Source organism: Gadus macrocephalus, chromosome 13 (genome assembly GCF_031168955.1).
Source record: "Gadus macrocephalus chromosome 13, ASM3116895v1".
In the NCBI taxonomy this organism is placed as follows: domain Eukaryota; kingdom Metazoa; phylum Chordata; class Actinopteri; order Gadiformes; family Gadidae; genus Gadus; species Gadus macrocephalus.
The window spans coordinates 14,376,026-14,397,355 of NC_082394.1; the positions used below are offsets into that span (position 1 = coordinate 14,376,026).

The window sequence follows — 21,330 nt, forward strand, 5'->3', positions numbered from 1 at the left end:
TTATAGAAAATACATCTTCCGATTCATATTTCATGAAGAATAGGATAAAGGTTCTGAGCAGGATACAGCGATATAGTCAATGGCTAGAATTCCTAGTTTTAAAGTAATAATTTCTTGGTATCAAGCATACAAAAGTTTGTATTTAAGTTAGTTCTATAGATGTTTATTCCATCATGGACATTCAAAATTATACAGAAAACTCAAATCTATTTAGATATGTAAGACACTTCATAGAATAAGGAAATATCCAGACTATATATGTAAATCACAATATTCTTATTTTTTACATTATTAAATAAGTATAACTATTTCAATCTCACAATTTCACCAAAGACTTAAAAAAATATTGGTGGTGATATAATGATTCACACATGATTTAAAAAATACCCATTTCTTTTCAACAAAGAGACAAAAAGTTCCTCCTGGTGGGATCACAGTCCTTGAGGCCATCATCGCGTACAAACTTCGTCATTGCACTGCAGGGAGTTAAAAATAAATAAAGAAGAGATCAAATTCAGACCAAACCAGAAGAAAGAATCTATTAAATATACACATATAAGTATAGATTGATAGATCAGCAGTATCAATCACTGGTCTGGAATGCCAATGACCTGAATGGTACTTGTTGTCCAGGGATAATAGTTCAGACTGGAAGCAAAAACAAATACGAAAGCGGCAAATCAAGTGGCCTACACAGATGTTTCCATACATTGAGGGTTTATGAGCCACATGATAAAGATCTTTCTCCTAGCGTGGTGAATAGCGAGTTAATTCGAGACACTGTGCAGACACTGTAAGTAATCTCACTTTCTGATTCCCCTGGGGCCGAATTCAGTGAGTTGAGGCAGTTTGGGGAAAGAGGAACAAGGAACATTGACTGCTATATATGTACAGTTTTAAAGAGCCACATTAGGTTCTAAATTTCAACCTCCATAATGTTTGTTAAAAAAACAACAGTTAAGTCCACACAGACTTAACTGTCTGTCTGGAACATATGTATATACCATCCCTTATTTTTTCTTTCTAAAATATAGCAGGGAAAACATGCAAACACCCACACATTATATTTTTACATAAATTATGTCAGCTCAAAATCTTTTTTTGAAAGGCCCATACAGCCATACAGCCATACCCATAGGACATAGGACAACATACGTTAGTCTATGGAGAACCACCTTCCCTTGATGATGGCTAAATTCAAGGAATTGACCATGGGTCTGCCTGTGTGTGTGTATGGGGGCTGATCTGGAGGGACACAGCTTTCTTCCAGAGAAATATCAACACCATCGTCCTACGATGGTTAAATTACAATCGTCACTACATCATGCGTTCATGTGTTTTGATTACATGTCTAAGCCATGAGGATGCTTGGGATCAAGTTGTATTCCTTAGGCTGGAGGCCTCGCCTTGATGACGATCAAATACGATTGAAGCACGTTGGGGAAAGTTTCAGGCCGGTAACGCATCTTGTCATGCTTGCCGTCAAGCCTTGTGACAGCAACACCGGGGTGAGACAATGTTGTTCTTGTTTCCCGAATACTTGAATGACAACCGTCTGTCGTCAGACGTGTCACAGTGATTTCTGAAAGGGACACAACCTTGTGCCATGGCCGCAAGCCTACTCTCGTACGCAGGCCTTTTTTAGAGACCCTGACTGGTCACAAGATCTCCCCAGTATCCACAGGCGATGTGCGTTGGGACATATGACCTAGGATGCTATTCCTCTCAACATTGAGCATGAACTGTTTTCTCTTAAATTCTTTGTTTTATTATTTTCCTTAAGCCCCAAGTCGAATGGTCGGAATTGCCATGCATTAAACAGACCTTTGTGTCACATTAGACCCTTTTGACGTGGTTAGGAGATGGTAAAGCCCGTCAAATTAGGTATAAGTGGCAGCTTCTGCGGTCATACCCATGGTCAAGGCATGACAGCAGATAAACCCTCAACAGTTGAACCAGGGGACTTACCCCTGATCACTGGTTAGGCCAACTGATCAGAACTGGAAACCTTCAAGTAAGGATTGCAACCACTGAGGTTCAATCCTAGCCAAGATATGTTTTTTACATATCTTATTGTTCTTGGGTCTCACCGACGGCATCTGTCCCTCCTGTGCGTTGGTGGACACACCCAGTGCCTTGGAGATGTCTTCTAAAGGCACAAAGTCTCCTGGGTTGTCCTGGACAAAGTGGAGCAGCACCTTCTCTCCACCTTTACAATGTGAAAGAAAATAATGCAGCAATGCAAATGACAACAGATACAGATCATGTATGTATGTGTACTTTACATATATTGATGGTCAACTTCTGGTCATCGTTATTTTTCTAGCCACCATTCCCATTTTGTTATACTACACTGCCCTCTAGTGGGAGAGGAGTAACTACCAAGACAAGTGTTAATGAATAACCCTCAAAATGCCAAAAGGTGGGCACGTGGAGGAAAGCACTAGTCTCGAGGTGCTCCCCCCTGCAAAATGTTTTATATTATTTATTTTTTTATAAAACCCAAAGCCCTATTGGCAAGATGGTAAATCTCATTAGTTTATGAGCTTATCATTTCATTATAATTCAAACCAAACTCAGATTAAACCCAATCATTTTCGAATTGCAGGCTTTATTGAATTAATTGAAAATTATTAGTTTTCCTTTATCACCACCCTCTTGATTTTATCAGTTGAATGGCCTTTTTTTCTCAGATGCCGATTTCCAATTAGAACAACCTGTCCCCGTAAAAACGTGGTCTGTCTTTTATTGCGCCGAATTGACGGTGCTTGTGGACGCGCCACTAAGCTGCAGGGCAGTCGCTAAATCAGAGAGTGAGGGGCAAGGGTCGCCAGTGGTTCTTGTGCTGCCTGCTTATTGGGGATTGTTCCTAGGTGCTTTGATAAGGATACATTCATTATCTTAGAGGATGACGGAGTGAGAAAGACAGACAGACAGACAGACAGACAGACAGACAGACAGACAGACAGACAGACAGACAGACAGACAGACAGACAGACAGACAGACAGACAGACAGACAGACAGACAGACAGACAGACAATTAGTAAGTTACCATGAACTCCATCTCTTATACGGCTAAAACAACTATTTAGAATTAAGGAAGACAATTTATTTTGTTGTGCCATTTAACGCTTTTTGATTGGCTGAACGAATGAAAACTTGACGTTTATAAGTATTTTATAGTTTGGGGACAAGAGAAGGGGCTTTTTGCACGAGGCTAGGATATGACGGCTTTGAATCCGGCATGCAAGCTATTCACTGTGGCTTTGCTCTATTTTATTGTCCTTAGGATTTGTTAAGGCCGTTTGAAATTTGCCCCTGCCAGTGCCGTCGTTTGGCCCGCTCAAAATATAAAATGAACAACCTAAATTCACACTTGCAGAATCCAATTATTATTATTATAAACTATTCATTTGAGCAGTTTTCTTCTAATTATACCCGTGGAGAAAAGAGAGGCGAACGACACATCTCTTGTTTCGCGCTGGTCCTTATCTCAGTATGTAAGTTGAGCTTTGTTATCTGCTCAATGTCACAGCCTACCTTTTGCAACAATCAGCATTCCTCCACTCTGTAATAAATCCCCTGAGAAGTTCCCCTGGATGCCTTGAGCACTGGCCTGGAAAACAACAGACATGGCAGCTGGTCAGAAGGCCGTACATTCTGCTACATGTGCAGGTTTTAGACAAAACAGGGCACCGGTCTGATGGTAGAAGATCACAAGTAGAGGTTTTGAAGAACAGGTGTCTACACAGCTAGATTTTTTGCTCTCAATTCACTTGGGTTTACTTTGGGTTTAACTTAGTATATGTTCTTTCTTAACTAAAAAGCTTTTAAATGTAGGTAATAAAACCCTTTCCTCTGTGCATATTAGCTGACGCACAGATGTTAGGGATAGAAAGTCCTTAATGTGCTCTTGCTAAATCTACTATTCTACTAATTTGTTCTGGTTTCACCCATTTAATATTTCCAGTCAAACAATTGTTTAAGGCTTACAAACAGTACTGCCCAACACAAACTGTGCAAACAAAGGATGAATCCAATTGACCCCATAGTATCCATAGGAACAACAAGTCCAAAGATTGAAGAACCATATTATATTTGGGGGTGTGGCCTAGACATGGGCAGTAGGTGACGAACAACGTGTGGCTGGTTAGAGGAGCAGAGACAACACAGAGACTGTTTGATATTGTGTGTGTTCTCCCTTGTAGCGAGGCTGTGAGCTGGACTAAAGTGAGTCACTGCCTGAATAACTCAAGAAACATGGTGCATAAGCAGCTTCTACGAGCCTGTTGTGTCATTAGCTACAATTAACTTTTTTTTTTTTTTTTTTTAAGACCACATCAATCTTATACTTAAATACACTACGCAGCGATGTCATCAAGGCAATACACCTTACCTAGATCCACCTTTCTGTCTAGAAGTCTGAAGAGTTCAATCACTTCAGAACCCTGGCTGAACGCTTCGCTGACTGCTTGACAGAAAGTTGCTCATACCTGACAAACCAGATTTATGTGAAAATGTATGTCAAAGAGGATGACCTAAGCTGTCCCTAGATGTCCGATATTGGTGACCTTACCACTATACAAGCAGATAGGACTTACGTTTTAATTAATAGGGCTCTCCATGGAGTGAATTGCAACTAAGAGGCTGCAGTAATGTCAACATCCTCTAGCTTGCTACATCTTACCTTTGCAGCCACAGCTCTCACTTTTTTCCCCAAGCCGGCAGGAACGACACTCAAGGCTGTGTACCTGTGCAGGAAAACAATCAATGAATCCTTGGCATTTTGAAACAGTTTGCAGAATGAGTCTTGAATATACATTTAAGCTACGCTCACCTTTTGAAGCCTAAATCCTTGTAGGTCTTCTTCTTTTCATCAAGATAAAGGGCTTCAGGAGAAATAATTGATAGACAGGCATTAGCTTTGACACTTGTCCTTGTGCCATGCCCACTCTCATGTAAATTATGTAAAGTTGAATTGTGCAATTCTCATAGAGACCACAGGGGGGAGACAGTGTTGGGACACGTCTTATACTCATCGCATAATAATATGCTGAATGAAAATATCCCACCTCCTTTAAAGAACCCTAGTTCCCTGAAGTCGTGCAGGCCCGTCTCCTCTGGACCAATGCCCACCAGGGCGATGTTGTTAGCTCTCAGGTCGGGCTCCAGTTTGCTTATTTCAGCCGCTGTCCACCGACACACCTGACATCCAAACCGGCGTAGGAAGAACAAGACCACCGTCTGTCCCTTCCATAGAGACTGGATCTCTATATCCTTAAAACAGATATAAACCTTGTAAATTCCACAACAATGAAGATAAATTGGTACTTTATTAATCCCAGAGATTAAATATGGTTTTCACAGCAGAAAGTATACAGGAAAGTAGTTGATACACACTATTTATAACCCACGTTAATTACCAAATAGGCCTGCAAAATATAATTACAGAAGATATATTCATGTAAACACAATGAGAGTATTAGCAATGTGATCATAGTCACAGTATTGATCACACCTGGGTTAATGGGCGGGGTATTTAAGCAGGTTGGGTCTCTCTCTCATTAGGCACTCTTTTCGGTTGTTGCAGGTACTAGGTATACTTTCACTTGGGCACGTTGCTTTGTTCTTTGTCTTTAACTCTTTCCCCTCATCCTCACTCTTATTAGTTATAGTCTCATTTCTAAACATACAGACGCATTCACTGCATCCACTCGTCCACAACCATATCTCGCACTTAAACATATACCCCTAGACACGTTACTGTTTGTTTGTTTGTTTGCTTTGCTAAATAAATTGCATTTTGCTTTAAAACTCAATTCTGTTGTTGTCCCTTTAATTATGTGATGGTGAAGTGTTTCACCGTAACATAATTTTGGCAATGTAACAGTTGGAGGTGGATGGTATAAATGCCCAGTATATGATACATTGAATCCATCGATTAATAACAAAATAGACTTGTCAGTTTACAAACCTTGTTCAAACAGATCTTATTTGAAGTCATACATCAACACTGTTCTGTAACAGGGTCGCATTAGTGTCACTTTATGCATCTGCCTATATGCATTCATAAGCCATTATGGCACCATGGGGGGGGGGGGGGGGGGGGGCGGGGGCATTCACGACCAATTAAGCCTACAGTAATGCCTTTATTATGCAATTATGTCATTATGGGTGCCCCACATTAGGACAGCCAACAGCTTGAGCTAACTTGTTATGTAGTCATTACGATTAGGCGGATAGGATAGATACCAATGATATAGCTAATGAGACAATAACACAACGTACCTCGCCAGAGTCTGTCTTTTTCAACAGGTTCTTTCCAATTTGAGTTAGATCAATCTTTGCCATTGTTAATGTTGCACTTGTCCAGGAAAAGCGATTTAAACAGCCACCTGAGTAAGCAATTATATTTCTGTAAACGCAACTGTTACAAAACATTTTTTACTATATCCTGATACGCCCAGTAGAGACTATCGGCCAATCATATTTCTATAGTCCGCCCATCGCGGCAAAGTTGACAAAGAGGCGTTGCTTGGCTTGCACAACTCAATAGTATGTATGCAAGTTTATATTCATGGTATTCTACCATTGACTAAAATGTAGGGCCACCTCCCCCTTGTTACGCCCACATTAAAGTTCAATTCAAGTTCACTAAAGGTATTTCCCCCCACGAGAATTATGCCAGAATTGTAATTCATGTTTAGGCATAAGCCTAAAATATAGCTAGATGATCCAATGGGCCTACAATTAAAATACAGATATTATCCTACAAGCCAAAACACATTTTTAGGCCTATTATATGCATACTGTCTATGTGCTCAAATATTATATTTACAGAAAGAAATTACACATTTAAGTATAATAAACATAAATAAATAACGATATAGGCCTAAGCGCTTAGCTTTAAGCGTCTGCTAAATGTCCTTAATGTAAATTTCAATGTAAATGCCGATGGTGGCCAAAATAAGAGCTTAGTAGAAACGACAGACTATTGACTTCAGTTTTCCTGAAACCTGTATGATTGCCTAGAATGCCTACCACTTTTCTAGTATAAATTACATTCATATTTTTTACTTATATAAGCCAAATTATTATTTATATAAATGTCTTTGGAGGAAGGGTACGACACCAGGTGTACTTTCAGTAGGCATGTGCTTGACGGGAAGAGAGAGTATCCTAAAGTGAAGCGTTATGCTGGTCTAACGCATCGCTGTTTCCGGTCCTATGCTTCCTGTGAGCTGTGTACGCCAGGTAACAGCCTCTGGGGCGAGAATAATAAGTACATGACACAAATAGCATCAACAACAACGAGAGGAGACTAAATATGGAGCTTTGATGAAAAGCCGGACTAAGCAATATCGAAAACAGGTAACGGAAACGGAAAATCCCGTATCGGACGGCCCTCCACCGATGCAAGTGAAAGTCCCGCCCTCCCTATCTCTCGCCAGAACGGTAATTTCAGGCATCCTGTTCCAGGCGTTCCGTCGCGCGGTGGGATGCCTGGGAATGAGGTAGGCTACAAGTTAGCAAGGGATAAACCACGTGTCATACAGTCTGGACATGAGGTTTATCAAGATGGCAACACGCCCCACCTTCCATTGTCATATGGATGCGGCAAGTGTTGATATTAGCCCGATAATGATGGACAGAACAACCTCCATCGTTCTGGAGACATTGACATGGTCGGCAGACGGGACGTCCGCGTGGTGCTGATGCTGCAAGTCTCCCCTGCTTGGGAGGGGCATGACGTCACGGGAAAGACCGGGAGGAAGAAGCAACCGGGGAGTAAAGAAGAGGGGGGAGAAGAAGGGACGGAGGATATAGCGGGGGTCATAAGAAGAAATAACATGAATCCCGCACTTCACCGTACATTATTATAAATCATTACTAATGCTATGGTTTGTCTGTACAATGTATTGCGACCATAAATGACGAGCAAATCGATAAGGTAATTATTTTCCCGTTCATTCTGCACGCCTACCTAATACTAACACGATTTGGTTGTGTATTCCCCCACATTGAAAAATAATTTTCAAATTGAATACACTATTAAGACGATGATTGGAATAGGCAAACCCCACCACCGAACACCAATTTAGCTAGTATATCTTCTTCACATAAAATGTAAGCGGAAAACGATCTCTGAGATAATAATAGGCCAACATTTGGTTCATTGGGTGGACAGGGCTAACTGATGCTTCAGTAGTTCTCCTTTGTGTGCTATATGATCGTTAACCATCATTTTCTTTAATGGAAACGGACCATGATAACCATGCCGCATATTCCGTATTCAACAACCATGCACAAGCACGTGGGCTTTTGCGCACATCAAACATGCGCAGTGGTCACAGTTCAACCTGCCCACGAGGAGCGTCGTCGCTGCTCTCTGCTGTTTACTGCAGTGTCCTAAACCGGTGTTCATGGGATCCGTGATAATTATACATAAAACAATGTTTACATACATCCACGGAACTCATATTATAACAACATCATGGGGTGATATTGGATGCCCTCTGACACGTGACACATCCTGAGGAGATGCCCTTGAGTCACAATACATTCGTTTGTTTTATGTTGTCATCAACTTTTTTTCAACAGCCAACGTTTTGAGTGCTGCGGACAGCTGGGTTGAGAATGATGTCATCACCAGGCATGGGTACCCCCAGTGACCCCCTCTTGTCTAGCCCTTTGGGGAGGTCAAGTGCGGCTCATGAATGTAGCATATGGAAGAGCACACTCCCCAAAACGGCTAGCTTCCCCACGTCCACCACGCGCCACCTCAGTCACCGTGCCAACAACTTCCAAAGACACCCGAAGCATCGCAAACTGATCCGACCGTCGCCCCCCCCGCCGCCCAACACGCCCTGTCCTCTGGGCCAGCTGGACCTCAGTGAGATCCCGCCGAGACGCACGTTCCCAGAGTTGGTCCTCAACGGCTGCGTACTGTTTGGCATCGAGTTCAGCTACGCCATGGAAACGGCGTACGTCACCCCGGTGCTTCTTCAGATGGGTCTGCCCGACCAGTTCTACAGCCTGGTGTGGTTCATAAGTCCCATACTTGGTGAGTAAACACAGGCCAGGTCAATGATCCACGTTTAGCGTAAAAAAACTGGCATTTTTAATAAGCCATGTTTTGGAGCTGCTCATTTACTGGCATTATAACTTTGTCCCATCTCTCTCTCTCTCTCTCTCTCTCTCTCTCTCTCTCTCTCTCTCTCTCTCTCTCTCTCTCTCTCTCTCTCTCTCTCTCCCTCTATCCCTGCTTGAAGGCTTCCTGGTTCAACCTTTCTTAGGAGCCTGGAGTGATCGCTGTACATCCCGGTTTGGTCGGAGGAGGCCATTCATTTTTGCGTTGGCAATAGGTACGCCGTCCCGTGTATTAGTCATCTGCTCCACTTTCAATAATCACACATTCTACTATACTACACTTTACCCCACTCTCAACTCATCTTCCTTTCTACACTTAGGTGCTCTGCTGGGTTTAACTCTGGTTCTCAATGGGCGAGACATTGGCAGTGCATTGGCCGACACAGCAACCAATCACAAGTGGGGTATCATCCTGACAATCTGCGGTGTTGTGCTGATGGACTTCAGTGCAGACTCCGCAGACAACCCCAGTCATGCCTACATGATGGACGTGTGCAGCCCGGAAGACCAGGATCGGGGTCTGAACATCCATGCATTGCTGGCAGGTTAGAAAACCCTATACAATGCTTCTGTAAGGTTTAAAGATCGCATGGCATGAAAATTTGGGCGTGCCTAGATCTGTGCTGGATAGATGAGCAACCTTTACTTCAGTCCACTCGGTGGGTAGGCTGGTAGACTGATCTATCCAGCACAGATATAGGTGGACACGCCCACTAGTGATGTCATATGGGGCAGATTTTCAAAACGGCTTGTAAGGCTAATCACACTCATAGTAAGTTTCAATAGTAAGTAAGTAAGTTTCAATAACTCCATACCATTACATATCGACATTCAAGGAGCAAAGATGAGACGTCTTTGTGTGGTGAGAACTGAAAGAAAATAAACAACAACAATCGCCGGTGGGGAGAAGCCATTTTTCCATTGACTGGAAGCCTGCTTTATTTATTGTAGGTTACAAAAAATAAAGAAAATGGCGGCATTGTTGTTGTTATCGATTTTCTATCAGTTCTCACCACACAACGACGTCTCATCTTTGCTGCTTGAATGTCGGTATGTAATGGTATGGAGTTATTGAAACTTACTACGTGTAAAAAAGACTAGAAATTGAATGTTTATTTTTAAGCCTCGAAAGTTGCACTGGGTGCCTTTAAGACAAAGGACCAGTTCTCAAAATGTATTTAGACGTGGATATTAGATCAGAGGTGTTTTCTCTGAGGCATGTTCTGGTGGAATACAGAGAATATACTATTTGTTCATCCTCCCCTCTTTTGTAACCTGTTTTGGCAAGTTATATCATTATATTGATAACACTTTAAACCTTGTAGTTCAATTCATTAGTTGTTTATGTTTTGGCATATTAGTTACCTCCAAATCAAATCACTGTATCTAACCTCCTCTTAAGCTGAAACATTTTTGTATATATCGATACGTGAACTTAACCTGCTGATGGCCTGAACATTTCAACAATGAACCATCACATGGATCCCTTGAGCATCTTACAAAGCCTGCAACAGGCTTACAGACAGACAGTCTTAATTTGTAAATACGTCATGATTCGAGATTTGTTCTAATTGCAATTTAACGCTGTCCTTAATGCTGCTCTACAGGACTGGGAGGCGGGTTTGGATACATCGTGGGGGGGATCAACTGGGACAACACAGAGTTCGGAAGATCAATGGGAGGGCAGCTTCGGGTCGTGTACCTTTTTACCAGTGTTACCCTAGTCGTCGCCACGGTGATGACCCTGAACAGTATTCCAGAACGGCCGCTGCCAAAGAACCAGGGCTCCTCCGGTAAAAGCCATCTGAAGAGCCCCAGCCTCGCTCTCCCCCCCTCTCCCCCTGTCGCCCCTGGGGCAATGCCTGGGCTGGAGGAGGAGGACGATGAGGGGGGACTTTACGGCTACCAGTACACAGAGCACTTTACCCGCCACCGCGAACCCTTGGGTCAGTCTAGCAGTGCCAGCGCGCGCCTCTGCGAAGGCCTCGCCAGCCCCATTTCCCCCATGAGCCCCCTCACGCCCAAATACGGCAGCTTCATAAGCAGGGACGGCTCCCTCACAGGCATCAACGAGTTTGCCTCCTCCCTGGGAACCTCCTATATCGACAGTGTGCTCATAGACTGTTACGTAGGCCAGCAGAGCCCACAGCCCGTGGACAGTGACGCATCAGCCCGGCCTTTGGCTACGGGGGACTCACCCCATCCTCAGGTGACTGCGGGCCAGCTCGAGTCAAATGCTGGAGGGGGGACTAAACCCCCCATCGAGGCCAACCCAGCCGCCCTTCTTACCCAGCATGCAGTGGGACCTCCGACAGGAGAGGAAGCTGCAGGCGCCCCTCAGGGTGCGGCTGGATCGCATCGAGGCTCAAGTGCTGGCATCCTGAAGCGTCCCCAGAGCCTTGCACTAATGAGTGATCTCATGGAAACTGAAGTTGTCGGTGTGGAGAACGGTCGCAGGAGGACAGTGACATTCAGCCAGCAGGTTTGCTTGTTTTTGTTTTTCTTTATTTTGTTGAAATGGCCTATTTAATTACACATAGAAAACAGCTGCAATCGTTGATACATCGTCATAGATTCATACTTGTAGACATACTTGTTTTTTATGGGTGCAAAACATTGACTTTTGTTCTTTCTCTGGCGATTGAAGGTAGCAAACATATTGCTAAATGGGGTGCGCTATGAAAGTGACCTGGGTGAGAATGCGCAAGCCCAATCCCAGATGTCAATTAAGCTGTTGTGTGTGGCCATCTACAGGATGCCCCCCTCTCTGCGGAGCTTATGCACCAATCACTTTTTGGGTAAGAAGGACCCTTTCAGTTCAAATTTCAAATGGTTCCTCCTTATTTAAAATCCCCCTTTTGAAAGACGTTCAAAGCTTCCATTATTGTTTGTACATGGATGGTATCTGTGTCTGTTTTAGGCTGGCTGTCCTTCGAAGGCATGCTGCTGTTCTACACTGACTTCATGGGGGAGGTGGTGTTTGAGGGTGACCCCAAAGCCCCCCATGACTCTGAGGCCTACCAGCGTTACAACGCCGGTGTCAGCATGGGCTGCTGGGGAATGTGCATCTATGCTTTTAGTGCAGCCTTTTACTCAGGTAAGCCTTTTGCACAATACACTTACTAGATCAGACTATTTATGGGAGGTTTGGTTGATATAAACTAAAGCAAAAGAACTAGATAAAGACAATACGTTAATTAACAGAGATTTATCACTTTGTTTATATTGGCTTTTTACTGCTTCATGTTGTTAAGCTGCTAATCATTTTTTCCCTTGACTTGTTTTCCAGCCATACTGGAGAAGCTGGAGGAGCGCTTCTCCCTCCGATCTCTATATTTCTTTGCCTACCTGGCATTTGGTCTGGGCACGGGCCTGGCCACGCTGTCCACCAACCTCTATGTGATCCTCTCTTTGTGTGTCACATACGGGGTGCTGTTCTCCTCTCTATGCACGCTGCCTTACTCTCTGCTGTGTGAATACTACCAGAGTCCCCAGGTGGGTTAATAGACACACCATTTACTTCCCCTGTCGATTTCTGTCAATGATATCGAACTTTGCATTGTGTATGCACTAAGGGGTGTAAATACACATCCAAGCACAGGGTTGGACAATAAGCACGATTAAAAGTATGATTGTTTTACATTAAATAATAGGGGTGTGCATCTCTCCTTTATAGGACAATCCGATACGTATCTAGATACATGCGCTACGATATGATTCAGGGACGATACATTATTTAGACCACAAGAGCGCTCAAAATAAATATTTATTTTCGAAATATGAGGTTGCTCGAAATATATAGTTTTTTCCGCCAATGTGATCGCTCGAAATATAATTTTTTTAAACCAATCAGATACATCGAAAAAAAAAAGTGACAAATCAGGTAGCTGCAAAAGAAAATCAGACCAATCCATATTTAATGTATCATCCCTGAATCGTATCGTAGCGCATGTATCAAGATACGTATTGGATTGTCCTATAATGGAGAGACGCACACCCTTAATATGCACCTACCTGCTTCTTAGTTTGTCAAGGTCACATGGTGGATGTATGCAACCTTGTTACTGCACTGGGGATCTTGTTTGTTAGCATATCTCAGTATACCTACTCAACTGGTGCAGTGTCTACCTCTGTGGTCTAACTTCTACCTAACTATGTTGTTATGTCCGTAGTTTTGTGGCTCGTCTGAGGATGGGACCAGACGAGGAAAGGGGGTGGACATCTCTCTGCTCAGCTGCCAGTATTTCCTGGCTCAAATCCTGGTCTCGGTGGCGATGGGACCGCTGACCACGCTGGTGGGCGGGGCCCAGGGGGTGATGTACTTTTCAAGCCTGATGTCATTCGTGGGGTGTCTCTATTCCTCACTCTTCGTGGTGTATCATCTGCCCCCACCTGAGGGTGAGCCCCCCGAAAGCGAGACCCAGCCTCTCCTGGTGCACATTTAGAAATTAGTGCAAGCTACACAAATTATTTTTCACACTTTTGATGCTTAAAGTATCTTTTGACACAGCACTTATAGTCTTCACACGCTGCCACACACTGTACAGCACCATTACTTCATGTTGATTTTTTCACTTCACAGGGCTGCTCAACTCAGAGACAGACAGACAGACAGACAGACAGACGGACATACATTGGCCAATTCAGTATTTCTATACATGACTGATGTCCTTCCTGTAGTGTGTGCCCTTGCATTTCTTTATCCTAAAGTCTCACTGACTGCAGAATGTACGAATAGGATAGTATTGTTTGTGTGCGTGCATGTGTGCGTTTATGTGTGCGCGTTTGTGTGTTCTGCCTGTATAATTCTTGTGTGATTGTTGTCTGATTTCAAACTGCTAAACCTTTCATCTTACCTTACTTGTTTCTGTTTAAGATAGAAATGGCAGTCGCACTTAACAAAAGCATTTCTCTCTTTCCTTCTATTATTATTTGCCAAATGTCTGCATGAGCTAAATTATGCTTTCTCTAGGCCAATTTAATTGGTCACATGGCCAAGAGAATGTCTAACTGCCTGTTTCTCTGAGCATATATTAGCATATAGCATTCACATAATTTAGTGACAGAATGTGCTACCAAATTCAAACCAATATTTGAAGCCCAGAGTATGACATGGAAAATGACAAGTTGTGTTTAAGAAATTTGGCATTATGTTGCAAACACATGTAATATTTTGACACAGGCTCATAGAACACAAGACTTTAGTTGTTGTTTTTTTACATTCTTATGGATATACATTTTTGCTGGTGTACTCTTATTTGAGTCCTCAGCAGGGCTCTGATGTCATTTACATAATTAACGGACTAAAGCCATGATGATAGTATTAAAACACACAGAACAATGAAAAACACTCAAACTTGTGCAGTGCTGGTTACAAGTCTCTGGGGCCCTCACAATAGCCACGGGAAGCACTGTGAGCTGCCCCTCTGCGGCGGGCCGTAGCGTTGTAATGACAGAGTGATTCTTGTCATTATCAGGTAGTGAAGTTGAAACTGGGGTGTGAATCAGCATACAGTTGGAACCAAACAGAGGAACCACAAAACTGATTTGTTGCACTGAAGTTCACAGAAGATTCACGTGAACAATCGTTAACCCGGACGTTGGACAACGAAGAAAAGGGACTTTGGGGGGGTGGGGTCATGTTCTCAGCTGCAAGTGCTTAATCTGGCCATAAGTGCATGCTGTAGGTTATAGGATTGTTACTTCACAACACCAAATGAGGCTTCTTCAAGATTAATACTATCCGATAGTCCCATCTTTCTCTGGGTGCTGATTATAACATCGGAGGGAAATAGCTCATCAAATGAAATAAGTTTCCACCTCATTGCTTCAACACTGTAATTACATATGTAACTGAAACATCAGTTTCTTGTTTTCACGTTGAGCACCTACCTTTCCCATGCCAGTCACCCCAGACTGAGGAAGCCTCTGCAGACCACGACCTGAAGAACTGTTTGGGCACATGGCCCACATACCACGTTTCTATGGAAACTAATAAAGTGTTTTGCTTGCTTATTTAAGCATATGAAGTATTTTACATTGTGTCTTTTGATGCCAATTGATGCCAACTGGTTATTAGTGAGTTATTGAAATAGCTTTCAGGGGCGAGATCAAACTTAAGATAATTTGTTTTGCTATCGAGAGCTTGTTATTCCACATTTCACCCTTCACGTCTGAAAGTCAATGACAAACCCTGTCTTAACCAAATTCATCCAGGAGAGGGAGCTAGGAGACAGAGTTGCTGCCTTTTCCGTCAGCCAGTTAAGACCAAAAATATTATCAAATATTTTTTTTGATTTAATTAAAATAAATCAGATTGTAATCCAAAAAACGAAAAATGTTGCAGCACATAAGTAAAAAGACAATTTATTTTTTTTGTAATCAGAATATACAAAGCAGTGGCTGAAGTAAACAAATGTCATTCTGATAAAGGCAGTATTTGACACAGGTACTCAGCTAAACATAAACCAATAGAAAACCAGAAACGGTAATTGTAGATGATATGGTATAAACTTGGCGTGGAATGCGTACAGAACAAACGACCAAAGTGTTAAGATTTAAGAGGGGTTAATTAACATTGCAAAAGCCTGCCTCTACAAAATAGGGTCAAGTAATCTTATGAGGCATAACAGAAAGATCCCTTAATTTATTTGTACCATCTGTTATGTTAACAGGGCAGCCAGGCAAAGGATTAACTACTAGCAGCTCAACACAAAAAAAGCCTTAACGCCAACTGTCTATTAGCCCCTTCTTAAAACTTATCTTTGGTCTTATAGTGAATCTGAGTCAACATGAGCCATGACGAGGAAAGCAACTGCCCAGTAATGAATGAGCTGGTCTGCACTAGGAGTAGAGGATGTGCTTCAAAACATACTGATTTATAAAACTAAACTTATCATAGGGCATGGCCCAATTTTTACAAGTTAAAAAAGAAAACATTCAATTTTTTTAGACCAATAAATAACATCTCATAAAAAAAAAAAGGAGTAGGGGCCACCAAGCTGAAAAACTCCAGTGCAAACATGGATACCGTGGGAACAAACAATACATCTTGCAGAAACAGAAAGCACATCACTCTACAAAATGATGCCGACCAGGGCCCTTTAGGCAGCGCTGTAAACAAACATGGCAGAGGTTTAGGCCTCTACTTTTGCTTCTGCTTTTGAATCTCCATTTTCCTCAGTCTTCTGCTTTTTGGTCTCCACCTTTTCCTAAAATGAAGATGATGATTATTAAAACAAAAGTCCCATCATAGCCACAAGATCGAGTTGAAACACTATTGTTTTCCTAAAGATACTGGGGAATTTAAAAGCTTGCACAAGCATGTCTGAACGAACCTCCTCCTCCTCCTTCTCCTCTTCAGCGGCACGCTTCACAGGCTGTGCCTCGGCCTTCTCAGCAGGGGGAGCCTCCTCTGCCTTCCCTGTTCAAACAGACCCATCGCTCTGTGAATTACAGCACTACACAGAGAGGTCGCCCTACCAGCCTATTCAGAGAAACATTGAGGCCACCCATGCCAACGGAAATAATAATAAGTGGAAGAACAAACACAAAAAAAACAACAAGTGTAGGATCCCGAGTCAATTTCTCAGTTTGTTTTTTTTATAACATACCGTTGCCATTTTCATGCTTTTCCTCATCTACCTCCTTCACAGCCTTTTCACTGTCATCAGCACCATTCTGAACGAAAGGAGGAATATGCATCAGTATTGTGGATAACAAAAAAACATCCCCTCCAACAATTGTATCCACACTGAAAAACGTAACTTAAAATCTTTTTAGAAAATTACTTAACGGAAGATAAGCAGGTCTAGGTTGTGAATGTGCCGAAAGCAGCAGTTCCTTGCAAACCACTGCTAAACATTCCCTTACTAGTATACAATTAATCGAAAACGCATCATCCTGATTGGTTTATGTCTTTGTGATCGTTTGTCAAAAAATGTACCATGCAAAAATGCAAGTCCTTTGTTTTCGTCTTAAGGCCACGGGAATGCTTTTTGGATCTTTGAAAGGATAAAAGTCCTAGGCCAAAGTCGACGTCCAAAGCTTAGTAAAGAGCATCTGTGCCGCTTCACGACCCAAACAAAGCGCCTTGGGATAGCAAAGGCTGAAGAGCAGCTGAATGGAGGCGGAACTAGCGACACCTGCACGATGGTGGTGCTAAGACAAAAGGCCATGAGGCTTGTTAACGAGTCTGTGCCTCAACTCACTGTGCCATTGGCAGGTGCGTCCCCACTGCCGTTTTCTTTCTTTTCTTTCTTATCTTCTTTCACTTCCACCTCCACTTCTTTCTTCTCTTTCAGCTCCTGGAAACAATGTAATCGTTATCACTTTGTACATTTGCCCCCGACGTCTGCGATTTGGGCCGACTATCAATAACCTCACCTAAAAATAAAAGTCTTTACAAATTGTTGGACCATAAAATATTAAAACCCCTAATTTTTGGCCGTGTGGAGCTCGTGCGGTGGCCGCTGGTGGCAGAGCGGCTTCCCGCCCACAGCGGCACCGCTCCACCAGCTGTGTCGTCGCTTTGTGTACCCATCAAACAACGTTTGGAGCCAACAATGCTCAGATATCCATTTCATCAACTCCCACGTGTACCATGTCGATTTATTAACAAGGTTGATTACGACGATTTAAAAAATGACGTTAAATCGGTACTTAAATTAACGTTAAGTGACGAGTTCCGGATTCAGGCTGCACGCAAACGCCGACTGACAAACTCGTTTAAGGGCTACCGTTATCAATTAAGCTATCAATGTAAAAAAAAGTACTTTTCAAAAGCTAACCCTAGTTAGTTCGACTAGTTAATGTAGAATATTAACCCTACCTTTGCAGTAACCTCTGTGGTTGGTGCTTTCTTCTCTACTGCTGTATCAGCCATTGTTGAGTTTGGAATTATATTAACGTTGAATACGTTATTTCTTCGGTCGGATTAATTTGGCGTTTTGACCCCGTATGAGTTTCTCTTACGAGGCTGAGAGAGAAATGGTGATGACCAACCTCTTCTTTTCTGTTGAATTCGCTGCAAATCGACTTGGAGGATACCGCAGGTCCTTGTTGAGTACGATTGGACGTTGCCTAGAATTCGCTCTCTCCATTGGACAAATTCATTGTCAATCTATTTGAAACATCCCGCCCCGTAAGCGCCGCCCAGCTCTCTTTTTTTTGATTGGTCCTCGCGCTTCACCACTATCCATAACGTTTATTTATATATTTATTGCGACCGAACAGTTAGTTCTTGATCTGTTATACACATTTATGATTCTGGAATCTTCAATCGATATTTTAAAATGTGCTTAAAACGAAATTAGTAAATGTGCATTATATACGTCTCTGCAACTAGTTGGAGCACACGACGGCATCCTTTGTCTTGAGTAGCCTCCTTCCTTTTTCTTAGGAGATGCAGAAAATTGCAAGTAGAACTGAATGATGTGATTAAAGGAAACCACGATCATACATTCATACACATTCATAAAGCATTGCAATTTCAAACGAGGAAAATAAAAATGCTATTAAAACGGAAAGATCGATTAAAGAGCTTTCACTTTCAAAAAGCGAAAGTTAATTTACCAATGCAATGTGTATGCAAAAAATACAAACTGAACTGTAAGTCTCACAAGCAACTCCAATATTGAGCTGATTAGGATGTAGTTGATGTAGCCTAAAATAATAACCTTTTATTTATTTTTCAGATAATTAATTTTTCTAACATATTGCTTTACAGGAATATTGAAATAATCAATGGTATGCCATATACATAAGATATCCACATGCACAGGCACTGTGTCAGCACTATGCCGTTTTGAACATTAAAGTTAGTATTTTGAGAATATGTTTAGGTATCAGTAATTTGGATGATTATGAAACAATAGACTGCTATCTTTTGTTTGTTTAAAGATGTTTTGCAAAAATTATTAAACTAATGATAGTCTACAAACAAAAGACTACAAATAATAGCTTGCGCAGGCACTTTGGCCTTAAACATGAAATCGCTGAATTACATGCTTGTGCTAGGAACTATGAAACATGATACCTTATTCTTTCTAATAGGGGGAAAGCCCTCTTGCCCCCCCATCTCCAGGGAGACCAGAGCAAAAACCCAGTGGTGCCATGGAGCTGCTAGGGATAGCATATTAATGAATTAGAATAAAACGCAATGTATCTGTGGATTTTATACTAAATCAATCCTGTACAATAAGGGTTAAATAATAACGTGTTCCATGATCATCCACAAAAACATCTGCCCATTGTAATTTTGTTATCTTTAAAGTCATAACCAAAGTCTGTTAGGTTTACACAATAGCAGGGGAGGTAAAGTAAGGTTGCACCACCTACTTACTCATCCAAGTGTCAAGGGAGTGGCTACACATAACTGTGGAAATTGTTCAGGTGCTGTTTTCTAGACTGACCTGAAGGGAATCATGTTACATTCAGGGTTCAAGATTTGACAAATGATTGTTCTCAATGTGACACATTAAGTCTTAAGGGTTTTCGCCTCTCGGACACCGTTTTATCTACAGCTAATGCATCATTGCATGCAGGACATTGAAGTAACACAAATAGATATTATTCCATATAGTTAAAGCAAGCATGTAGCTGCTCAATCCACACTAAAAAAAAAGGACTCTAGCCTGAGCAATGATCTTCTCCGTGCCACCCAAGAAAACCAATGGATGTTGAAGGCACTCAAACTTCATTCTATTGTTCATCCATGTTCACCTAAATTATAATTGCTGAGTGTAATTGCATGCAGAGATTTAAAAAAAAGAGTGTCTGCCAGAGTGGGCTTTGAATGGATGTTTCTTCAGTTCCCTTAGTAAGAGATAACAACAAATTATTCAACATAATATATGGTTGTATTTCGAACATGAGACGTGATAATAAGCAGCACATCTTCATAAAATGTATTTTTGGATCCTTGCCTTGATGATGAAAGATCAAAACGGCGGATAAACCTTTTCAATCGATGTTCATCAATGTAAATTGTGATGATATACATGAAGAAGCCAATGAAAGGCAGGAGTTTTGTTGCTGGGTCTTGTTTGAGCATTGCTCAGAGTCACAGTAGAAGCCTTTTATTTGGGAAATGAAGACCATGTGGGCACCGCAAAGCTGAGAGGCAGACGTCTGCACTGTAAAGGCCACAGTGTGCACACAACCAAAATCCATGGGAGAAAAAAACATGAGCCTAAAAAACAGCAGACAACATTACTCATTGCCTTTCTGTAACTGGAAAATGGGAGCAATCAGAGAGGGGGAGTGTTCGTGAGATCATTTCCTGTCCCCTCCCCTCTTTGTTTGACTACAAACTGACCATGTTTCCATTTGCCTAAAAACTATTTTAGAAGACGAAAATCGTTTTGTGAAGTGCATGTGAAATAAATGATCAATCACATAATAATAAAACAGAATCCAATAAATACAGCTTCATGCTAAAAAGTCTCTCATTGCTCATCTCTATGAATTTTATCTTCAAATGTACCCTCTCTGGGAGTTATGGAGCTATTTTTAGCTTTGTTATGGTTCTTCAGAGACCAACATGGCAGAGAACATAAACTCTTTGTGCTTGAAGGAGAAAAAAAGTTCAATAACTGGCAACATTTCGCCACAATTTCCATAGTCTTAAGCAAACCTTAAGAAGGAGCTAAAGGAACGGTTTAGTTCTCTGTGCTAACCACTCTAATGCTAAAAGGCAGTACAAGTAAATTCTCACAGGACAAAGAACTGGTCCTTACTTGTGGAATGTATCGGGGGAGTTGAGCAGAGAGGGCAATCAAAGAGCAGGGGTTGAGATTAGGCCGGGGGAAGGGTCCCCATAATTGGAGGAATCAGTGGGGGCCAACTAAGTTCCTTTGTTTTGAACAGCGGTGTTCTGCATGCTCTGTCTGCCTTTCTCGCGGTTCAAGAACATAGGGCCAACATAAGTTGACTTCTCTCAGCAACTTGACACAAGTCGCTGTGAAGGGGCCCGCATGCTAACATGTTGACATTGATAAAGCAATAGCATTTTGTGAAGTGGACCGATGCATTGGGATATGATAGCTATTCCTGAAATAACTAGCCAATATAATCATATCAACCGCCCCCCATGTTCCCTATTGTTCCCCATTTGTGTTTATAGTGGTTATAATAGTAAATGAAACTATGAATTTAGAAAAAAAATGAAAAAGCAAAAT

General features: G+C 42.0%; 3 protein-coding genes across 5 annotated transcripts; 1 reads left to right on the forward strand and 2 right to left on the reverse strand.

Moving 5' to 3' along the window:
• Positions 1–147: 147 nt before the first annotated feature.
• prxl2b (peroxiredoxin like 2B) lies at positions 148–6,476 on the reverse strand. Its single transcript, XM_060070401.1, has 7 exons — positions 6,290–6,476; positions 5,074–5,278; positions 4,839–4,890; positions 4,689–4,752; positions 3,542–3,617; positions 2,091–2,209; positions 148–476 (listed from the first exon to the last, which is right to left on the reverse strand). The coding sequence occupies exons 1-7, from the start codon at positions 6,440–6,442 to the stop codon at positions 450–452; spliced, it is 696 nt and encodes a 231-aa protein (XP_059926384.1). The 5' UTR covers positions 6,443–6,476; the 3' UTR covers positions 148–449.
• Positions 6,477–7,510: 1,034 nt separating this feature from the next.
• slc45a1 (solute carrier family 45 member 1) lies at positions 7,511–15,183 on the forward strand. 3 transcript variants are annotated; one of them, XR_009528807.1, is made up of 10 exons: positions 7,511–7,952; positions 8,603–9,065; positions 9,274–9,366; positions 9,472–9,696; positions 10,759–11,633; positions 11,799–11,949; positions 12,072–12,248; positions 12,441–12,646; positions 13,324–14,316; positions 14,357–15,183. XR_009528807.1 is itself a non-coding variant. In XM_060070399.1 (10 exons), the coding sequence occupies exons 2-10, from the start codon at positions 8,639–8,641 to the stop codon at positions 14,652–14,654; spliced, it is 2,406 nt and encodes an 801-aa protein (XP_059926382.1). In that variant the 5' UTR covers positions 7,511–7,952; positions 8,603–8,638; the 3' UTR covers positions 14,655–15,183. The 3 variants fall into 3 exon arrangements, 2 of the variants coding, with proteins under 2 accessions (XP_059926382.1, XP_059926381.1); XM_060070399.1 differs by having other exon boundaries at positions 13,324–13,549; positions 14,629–15,183; XM_060070398.1 differs by having other exon boundaries at positions 13,324–15,183.
• Positions 15,184–15,501: 318 nt separating this feature from the next.
• Positions 15,502–18,245, reverse strand: si:ch211-222l21.1 (prothymosin alpha). Its single transcript, XM_060070402.1, has 4 exons — positions 17,982–18,245; positions 17,362–17,457; positions 16,765–16,831; positions 15,502–16,574 (listed from the first exon to the last, which is right to left on the reverse strand). Exons 1-4 carry the CDS (start codon positions 18,033–18,035, stop codon positions 16,384–16,386), a joined length of 408 nt encoding a protein of 135 aa, XP_059926385.1. The 5' UTR covers positions 18,036–18,245; the 3' UTR covers positions 15,502–16,383.
• Positions 18,246–21,330: the final 3,085 nt, after the last annotated feature.

Coding starts and splice junctions, on each gene's coding strand:
- prxl2b (XM_060070401.1), bottom strand. CDS start 6,442: ATGTTTTGTAACAGTTGCGTTTACAGAAATATAATTGCTTACTCAGGT. Junction 4,753..4,838: donor AAGGATTTAGGCTTCAAAAG/GTGAGCGTAGCT, acceptor TTTCCTGCACAG/GTACACAGCCTTGAGTGTCG. Junction 3,618..4,688: donor TGAGAGCTGTGGCTGCAAAG/GTAAGATGTAGC, acceptor GTTGTTTTCCAG/GCCAGTGCTCAAGGCATCCA.
- slc45a1 (XM_060070398.1), top strand. CDS start 8,639: ATGATGTCATCACCAGGCATGGGTACCCCCAGTGACCCCCTCTTGTCT. Junction 9,367..9,471: donor CATTTTTGCGTTGGCAATAG/GTACGCCGTCCC, acceptor TTCTACACTTAG/GTGCTCTGCTGGGTTTAACT. Junction 9,697..10,758: donor CATCCATGCATTGCTGGCAG/GTTAGAAAACCC, acceptor GCTGCTCTACAG/GACTGGGAGGCGGGTTTGGA.
- si:ch211-222l21.1 (XM_060070402.1), bottom strand. CDS start 18,035: ATGGCTGATACAGCAGTAGAGAAGAAAGCACCAACCACAGAGGTTACT. Junction 17,458..17,981: donor CCACAGAGGTTACTGCAAAG/GTAGGGTTAATA, acceptor CATTGTTTCCAG/GAGCTGAAAGAGAAGAAAGA. Junction 16,575..16,764: donor AAAGCATGAAAATGGCAACG/GTATGTTATAAA, acceptor CTGTTTGAACAG/GGAAGGCAGAGGAGGCTCCC.